Raw genomic sequence first — 8,347 nt, 5'->3', positions numbered from 1 at the left:
CCTCCATTTCACTCTTGGTTTTGTCCTTCTTTCATAAATCACCCCTGACATTTGTTAAATTATAATACATTAAAGCTCTTTAAATTTGCAGAATAGTTGTGCAAAGGTCTTTAAGGTACTCAAAACAAGTCTAAGAAAAATGCTGTTTCTCTTTGCTCCACTAGGGGCGGTGTGTCGATGAGAAGGGGGTTTCCTCTGTACAAAGATATTTAAAGGGGAGGTGATAGCTAAATGCATGGTAAATTTTTGTAAACACAGCATAGAAATTCGTTTTTTACCCCGCACTATTTGCATGTCTTGTGTTGTGTAACAGTGAGTGGCAGGTAAAGACCAATAACGAAAGTTTTTTTTACTGAAATAAATATTTCTTCTGCGGCTGAAGAGACAGCGCTCCGGGGTGGTTTTGTTGTCTCGATGATAGCCTAACATCTTTGCGGCGTATATCGGATAAACTCGTCTCTTGTTATTTTGTTGTTGCTTGCTAGCTGGAAATCTTAACGCCGCTTGCGTCTTTGTATTACGTACAAGGCACATGAAGTGGCTGATCTTTATTTCGAAATAGAGTTTTGCTAGCAGGGATAGCCGTCGATCTCTCCTTGGGTCCTCTTTAGCGGAGGGGAAATTCATCTTGTCTTTTTCCTGTAGCTTGCGTTATTGCATAATGTGGCAGTAAGCTGTGGTTTAACCTAATAATAGTTTGTTTTGAGGGAAAAAAATACGCCTTTATCTCAGACGACGGTACTAACGTTGGCTAACAGTAGCAATATTCCAACATGGTAGTCACCAACATGTACCTTAAAATAGGATATGCTACTGTTGGTACTGTGTTTGGACTTTCGGCTTTCTTGGTCTGGAATATCGCATATAAACAACCATGGACGGCGGCTATGGGAGGCCTGTCAGGTATGTTGAAACAGATATAGCATTAACTAAAAACACTGCAAACAGTGACTTTATCACGGGATATCGGCGCATTTAGCCATGTCAGGCATCCTAATCGCGATGTAGGCCTGGACAGTTAAGCGCCATAATCATATAACGAGTGTTTTTATAAAATACAACGCATTATTGGTACATCATGATTTCTTTAATAAAAAAATTTGTAATGATATTTTTATTGCTAAATTATAATTATTTATCTTTCAAGTAGAAAAACAGTATTGTTCTTTTTTAAATTAACTTTAATAATTGAGTAATTTAAGTGATTTACTTGGATTTCTCAATACCATGTAATTTTTATTTTAAAACAAGTTTTTTTGCAGAACATTTCTAAAATAGTAGTGTTTTCTTGTTTTGTATGGGAGTAGTCTATTACATTCTATTACAACACTGTAATTTCCATAAATTACTGTCACGTGGTGGTTGTCCGTAGCCTTCAGGCTGCAGTGTTATCATACTCAATCGAAATCTGTGTTTTTCTGTCTTGACAGGAGTTTTAGCGCTCTGGACTCTGATCACACACATCATGTACCGTCAGGACTACTGGCGAACCTGGCTCAAGGGTCTTAGATTCTTCATCGCTGTTGGAGTGTTCTTCTCAGTTTTGGCTGTGGCTGCCTTTATTATCTTCCTAACTCTGGCCATCACACAGAAGCAATGTAATCTTGTTTTTTCTGTTCCTGTTCCTGTTTTTTTTTTTTTTTTTTTTTTTTTTAATGAATTTTGTATTGTTGTTCATTTATGTTAAAATAAGTGACTGACAATTCAAATACTCAGAGAGGTGAGGATTCTCCTAACTCTGGTAGTAACCGCCTTGTTTTTTCTGTCCCACAGCTTTCACTGACCCGAAGAGCTTCTACCTCTCCTGTGTGTGGAGCTTTCTGACCCTCAAATGGTCTTTCCTCTTGGCCTTGTACTCATACAGATACCGCCAGGAGTTTGCGGACATCAGCATCCTCAGTGATTTTTAGTCAGTACTCATTTTAAAGACTTTTGTGGACTTAAGTGGTTTTAGGCTGCCAGCAGGAGATGGACAATGAGCTTTTATAATAAAGAAGAGGAAAAGCAGACATGGCTAGATAAAAAAAAAAAAATCATCAGACTTTTATCACATGGTGCTGCATTTGCTGCACTTGCTTAACAAGCTCTGTATTTGCATTGTAACCTGTTCTCCCACTTTTAATGGCCTACTTGTTACAGTCCTGTAGAAATTCTAAACCTCTGAAAACGTCAGCTGCTTTTGAATGAATTTGTGGAGGACATTTGAGACGTGCAGGTGGTTTTAAACAGCTACAGCTTTGGATTGTTTCATTTTTAAACAGTTAGTGTAAAAGGAAAATCCCCTCCATAAAAGGCTTTCAATCCAGTGATTAGTGTTTCAAATGAAAGTTAAAATACTCAACCATAAAATTGAAACCAAAATTAAAACCATTTACCTTAAAAGTTATACTAGCTTGACAGCGAGTGATTGTTTTCATCCAAATTAGCTCTCAAACAGTCAGCACTCAACTGCAGAATACTCATATCTCCTGATAGTCACTGACTTAATGTTTGAGAAGTGTTTTATAGTCATTATAGTCCAGGATTTGCTAGATAATACCAATACCACTGTTCAATACCAAGTTCTTTATTCTGCTGCACTACTCTGCTATTGCTATTAGTGCTTGTTATTTTAGTATCACGACTAAACATTATGTGTGAAGCATTACTACAAAGATCAAGCTGTTGCAGTGCACTAACAAAAATGGCAACATTATCGAGAACTTTTTGTTTATATAAACTTAACTGAAACTTGTTTACCTTCACTTCTGTGTACAGATACAAATGTCTGTCTTAGATGAGTTAAATATGTTTTATGTGCATCCTACTTTTTGTTGAAAATCCTCTGCGGCACCGGTTTTATACCGACTCATGAAAAATATATACACTCCCTTCTTTATATTTTTTCCCCTACAAGTCCATGTACATGTTGCTACATGTAGCCATGTATCACCAGTACTTGCAGCATTTTGCTACTTTTGGCACCATTCACAAACAGTACTCTCAGCTTTTCACAGTTTTTGTTTGGAAAATGACTGGTTCTCATAACATTTCTGTCATTGTCAATTTATTCGTTGAACAATGTTTTTGGAAATTTAGCTGCAGATATAAAGTTTTGTGTTCTCATCGAAAGCTTTCTTTCATGTGAAATGTTAAGAGCATTCATGCTTCTGTAAGAAAGGAAGAAGTGCTCGATTGTTCTGTCATTCTTGAAGGCGATGGCTTCATGTGAAGTTTGTGCTTTTCATTTTTTGTTCCACCAGAGGGAGACTTTCTTTTTATGTCGAGAGGTTATCTGAATTCTGACATTCCTTTTAGAGAAAACACAAATGGAACTACTATATAATTGCACTTTAGTCTATGATATTGATGCCATTGTTTTGCACACAAATTCTAATACAATGGGACAAAATCATGTTTTACACATCGTCTTCTCTGTCTCACCCTTTTTTTGTGTGAAAAGGTGTTTATATGTATCATTTTTTGCAGTTAGCAGGATTACTTGTATATGCCAAATTAAACTGGTTTGTAATTAGTTTAGTTCCAGCTTTATCTTATGTCTACCCTTTTCCCATAAAACATGTAAAGTTGTATTTTTGTTTGTGTGTTTCTGTTGATAAGTATGAATATCAGGATGCTACATGTATATAGAAACTGAACCTATTAAAATGCATTTATTGGTAATTACATCATCTTGTGTCCTTGCTCGGTAGCGGACTGATGAAACGGCACATTCGGCAATCAGCAGTTTAACCAATTTAACTACACTGCTCAGTAAATGAAAGAAACACTTCAGAGTATACCATCAAGTCAGTTAAATTTCTGGGATATTGTTGTGGTCAGTCAAATAGCAGAGGGGTTGTTAATCAGTTTTATTTAATTTGTTTTAGTGAAATTCAACAATGAGACAAGCCTCAAAACAGGAATGGTTTTACAAATGGAAGCCAATGACATTTTTTCCTTCCTCGTCTTTTCTGATGACTTTTTTCTCTGGTTTTGCATTTTGCTAGGGTCAGTGTCATTACTGGTATCATGAGTTGGCACAGGTAGTCCAACTCCTCCGGGACAGCACATTAGTGTGCATCATTGCTAGAATGCTTTGTCAGGGAAGTCTCCAAAGCATGGAGGAGAATCCAAGAGACAGGCAGTTACTCTAGGAGAGCTGGACTGGGCAGTAGAAGGCCTTTAACTCATTAGCAAGACCGGTATCGGATTCTTTGTGCAAGGAGAAACAGGATGAGCACTGCTGCAGCCCTATGAAATGACCTCCAGCAGGCCACTGGTGTGAATGTCTCAGACCAAACAATCAGGCAGGCTTCATGAGGGTGGCTTGAAGGCCCAACGCCCTCTAGTGGTCCCTGTGCTCACTGCCTGACACTGTGGAGCCTCATTGGTATATTGCCAAATATTACCGGAATTGGGAGGTCCAGCACTGGTTCCTGTACTTTTTATAGATGAGACCAGATGTTAAAAGGTCAGGAGATGCCGTGGAGAACATTATTTTTCCTGTAACATTGTTCAGCATGACTGGTTTGATGGTGGAGGGACAGACAGACCTCTACTGGCTAGGCAGTGCTTGGCCTCATGTGGCAGGAGTATGCAGGCAGTTCCTGAAAGATAAAGGAACTGAAACAGCCAACTGCCCCCCACGCACGCCTGGCCGAAATCCAGTAAAACAGCTCTGGGACATTATGTTTTGGTCCATTCGATGCTACCTCAGACTGCCCAGTAGCTTAGTCATCTGGTCCAGATATGGGAGGAAATCCCCAAAAGACACCACTAGGAGCATCCCCTGACATTGTCACGTATGCATATTTGGGGCCTTTACATACATCTGAACACAATTTTGATTTGCTACAATGAAAATTCAGCATAATAGACTAACATGCTGTATTATTTTTTCACTTTGATTTTGGGTTGTCTTTGAATTCAGCCATCTATGGTTTGATAATGATAATTTTCATTAAATGATGTGGCATCCTTATGATTTCATTATGTGTTTGAAGGTGTTTCTTTAATTTTTGAGCAGTGTATTTCACAGTAAGCGTGCATGCACCAGGCTTTATCTTTTTAAGCTCCACCCAGCAGGTGTAGAAGGTCTTTAGTATTACTTCAAAAGTAATCAAACAAGTCTCATTTGAGCCAAACATCTGCAGACGTGCCTCAAGAGTAAGCAAGGCAAAAGTAAGTACAGTGTCTTAAAATTTCTGTTTTTATTTAACATTTTAAAACAAAATTTCTTTTTTTATGTAGAGCATTAACATCTGTCTAATTGTGTTTGCCTTTACACACGGCATTTTAGTCAGCTGCAATCAGTCACAATACAGGCATACACCAGTTGTTAGGAATCGCTTATTTACATTAACAGGTTATATGTATGAGATGTAATGTAATATCCCTAGGTTGTGATATTGATAAGATATATTAATACACACAGTATTACCATATTGGAGTTTTATTTATTAAACAAAAAGGCTAAATCTAATTTCATTTTCTTAATGCAGTTATTTCTCTTTTTAGCTTTATTTCTTTAAACTCTTCTTTTCCTGTTTAGTATTTAACAGTTTATAACAATGTTACAACAATTACAACTGACAGCTGTTGGATCATCTGTTCACTATAAAAAGTAAAAATATCTGTGTATTCATAATTTATTGTATTGTCATTCTGGTGAATTTTTCAAAGTAACATCAGTTTTTCTGCTACATGGAGAAAAGTATTACTGAGGACTGAATAAACTTGTGCATGCTCTTTTATTTACCCAGTGTTGATCAAACATTTAATTAGTCCCGTGAAGTTTTGGCTGATCTTGCATTCATCAAGGTTAGATAAGGACCTTACACTTAAAGTATGGGCCAGGTTTAGTATCGGGAAAGGTGAAGTATAAAGTATATCATGATGTTTCAGGTATGCTGTTGGGTTTTCATGATATGGATACTTTCATGAATTAATGACAAATTTTACAAAAAGACAGACACCAAACGACTATGACTATTTTAATTCCTTAAATTTCACTTTGAAGACATTGCATAAAATTTCTGCCTGCTTAATATATTTTACTATGTTGTAGCCATGCAACAGGAAAGCCCACGTTATGTGATTGACAGGCCGGCATATAACCTCCCTGACTTTGACAGAGAATTTGACAAAAAGAGTCGACAGTTCCCTGTTGGAGAAAAAGTAAAGAAACTCTTCAGGTACCGAACTGCAATCTTACTGCACAGTCAACATGAACAGCGTGCTTTTCTCTCACACAAACTCCTCTGATAAGCCTCTGTATTATATTCAAATAGCGAGGGGATACATAACTCAAGTTTACATGTGTGTTATAGACTTTTATAAAGGAACAAGCAGAAAACCAGAGGTCTTCTAAGACAGTTTTTGGTTTTTTTGTGTTAGATGTTCTGTACCCAGGCTCAAAGGCTTGTTACTTAAACATCTGCCGGTCCTAAGCTGGCTTCCCAAGTACAAAGTAAAAGAAAACCTGCTGTATGATGTCGTCAGTGGGGTCAGCGCCGGCACCATTCAGGTTCCCCAAGGTCAGTCAATCTTCTACTCTCAGATGACTCTGTATAACAGCCTTTGACTGATGCTAGCTGGTGGAGTGGATAACAGTTTTTGTGTTATTTTTTATTATTTATTTGACAGCTTCTTTTCTTTCCAGGCATGGCTTTTGCCCTCCTTGCAAATCTTCCTCCTGTCAATGGTCTCTATTCCTCTTTCTTCCCCCTCATCCCATATTTCTTCATGGGCACTGCTCACCAGATGGTCCCAGGTAAATCAGAGTGATTTATCTACAGCAATTTTGTATGATGACAGTGATAAGTTACCAGAGCTGCATGGTGCTGCACTGAGCCTGACTTTGCCCGCTTTGCAATATGGCAAGGAAAATAGATGTGACACCCTACTTTCTATGTCTAGGTACTTTTGCTGTTCTCAGCATTATGGTGGGAATCGTGTGTCTTAGGCTAGCCCCTGAGTCGGATTTCAGTCATTTCAATGCCACTCTTAATGCCACAGTAGTGGACACTGACAGGATGAATGAAGTTCGTCTGGCTATATCCGGTACACTGGCCTGTCTCACTGCAATCATACAGGTACTTATACCACTAAAAGCTCAGTCCTTTAAGGTAAAATCTGAAAGCAATATGGGATATAGTTTAAAGGTTGCACACTGAGTATGATTTATGTCTGTACAGATTGGTCTTGGCTTCATGCAGTTTGGGTTTGTAGCCATCTATCTGTCAGAATCGTTTGTCAGAGGCTTCATGACTGCTGCAGGACTGCAAATCTTAATTTCAGTGCTCAAGTACATCTTTGGCATCACAGTGCCTCCTTACAGTGGTCCGCTGGCTGTTATATATGTAAGTTACCCATTCATTATTACAGGAAAATATGATCGGATACTTTGCAAAATTATGATTTGCTGAAAATAATTTCTTTCCAAACAGACTCTCAAGGATATAATATTGGGCCTTCCTGATACCAATATAGCCTCCTTAGTCTTTGCTTTGGTCAGCAGTGCAGTTTTGATTGTGGTGAAAGAACTAGGTTTCCACTTTCGTCATAAACTTCCTTTCCCTATTCCTATCGAGATCATCGTCGTAAGTAGTTAAGATTTTTTCTTTTAGATATTTGAGACAGCTGTTGCACAGATGTTTTTCTGGGTGCACATAAGAGAGTTAACAGTATATAGTAGAATGTAGTGTGATTTCTGTTCCTGTTTTACGCAGGTGGTGGTGGCCACAGCCATCTCAGGTCCGCTGCATCTTCCTGAGATCTACCACATGGACATTGTGGGCAATATTCCTCTGGGGTAAAGCAGACATCAGCATACTCAGGATTAGTGGTTGCTTTTTTGCCCTACTGTTATTCATGAAAGTCATTAAAGAATGTTTAACTCTGATTTGTTTCTTGTCTCTGTTTTCTAGATTTCCTGCACCAATCCTCCCAACAGTGAGTCAGTGGGAAGACATGTTGAGCACAGCTTTCTCTCTGGCTATTGTCGGATACGTCATCAACTTGGCTATGGGCAGGACACTGGCAGCTAAGCATGGCTATGATGTGAATCCCAACCAGGTTTGAAAAACTGAATGTCTCTTAAAGATGTAACAAGTGTATTTTACTTCACTTTTGTCAACACTGAAATGGTCTTTTTGAATAGGAAATGTTGGCTCTAGGCTGCAGCAATTTCCTTGGGTCTTTCTTTAAGATCCATGTGATCTGCTGTGCTCTGTCTGTAACGCTGGCTGTTGACAGTGCTGGAGGAACCTCACAAGTGAGTGCAGATGATACTCAAATTATAACTAGGAACCTACTGAGGAAAATTTAGTATGGACTATAAATACAGTAAATTTTTACCAAAGCT

The 8,347-nt window shown here is 38.3% G+C and overlaps 2 protein-coding genes across 2 annotated transcripts in view; both read left to right on the top strand.

Annotated features, from left to right (window-relative positions):
* The first annotated feature begins 176 nt into the window (after positions 1 to 176).
* On the top strand, positions 177 to 3,668 carry slc48a1a (solute carrier family 48 member 1a). Its single transcript, XM_003438892.4, has 3 exons — positions 177 to 903; positions 1,431 to 1,598; positions 1,774 to 3,668. Exons 1-3 carry the CDS (start codon positions 774 to 776, stop codon positions 1,908 to 1,910), a joined length of 435 nt encoding a protein of 144 aa, XP_003438940.1. The 5' UTR covers positions 177 to 773; the 3' UTR covers positions 1,911 to 3,668.
* Positions 3,669 to 5,104: 1,436 nt separating this feature from the next.
* The window catches only part of LOC100711444 (solute carrier family 26 member 9), a 30,091-nt gene continuing 26,848 nt past the window's right edge, over positions 5,105 to 8,347 (top strand). Inside the window, exons 1-10 of the mRNA XM_025901283.1 lie at positions 5,105 to 5,163; positions 6,050 to 6,176; positions 6,379 to 6,518; positions 6,644 to 6,754; positions 6,901 to 7,076; positions 7,179 to 7,343; positions 7,431 to 7,583; positions 7,713 to 7,795; positions 7,911 to 8,058; positions 8,144 to 8,257. Coding sequence (XP_025757068.1) covers positions 6,052 to 6,176; positions 6,379 to 6,518; positions 6,644 to 6,754; positions 6,901 to 7,076; positions 7,179 to 7,343; positions 7,431 to 7,583; positions 7,713 to 7,795; positions 7,911 to 8,058; positions 8,144 to 8,257 — 1,215 coding nt within the window. The 5' untranslated portion in view covers positions 5,105 to 5,163; positions 6,050 to 6,051. The remainder of the gene's footprint in view (positions 5,164 to 6,049; positions 6,177 to 6,378; positions 6,519 to 6,643; positions 6,755 to 6,900; positions 7,077 to 7,178; positions 7,344 to 7,430; positions 7,584 to 7,712; positions 7,796 to 7,910; positions 8,059 to 8,143; positions 8,258 to 8,347) is intronic.

The sequence above is a fragment of the Oreochromis niloticus genome, linkage group LG20 (genome assembly GCF_001858045.2).
Source record: "Oreochromis niloticus isolate F11D_XX linkage group LG20, O_niloticus_UMD_NMBU, whole genome shotgun sequence".
In the NCBI taxonomy this organism is placed as follows: Eukaryota; Metazoa; Chordata; class Actinopteri; order Cichliformes; family Cichlidae; genus Oreochromis; species Oreochromis niloticus.
Note: the sequence above shows the minus strand (reverse complement) of the source record. Positions and strands in the feature narration are given on the sequence as shown.

Coding starts and splice junctions, on each gene's coding strand:
- slc48a1a (XM_003438892.4), top strand. CDS start 774: ATGGTAGTCACCAACATGTACCTTAAAATAGGATATGCTACTGTTGGT. Junction 904..1,430: donor GGCTATGGGAGGCCTGTCAG/GTATGTTGAAAC, acceptor CTGTCTTGACAG/GAGTTTTAGCGCTCTGGACT. Junction 1,599..1,773: donor GGCCATCACACAGAAGCAAT/GTAATCTTGTTT, acceptor TCTGTCCCACAG/CTTTCACTGACCCGAAGAGC.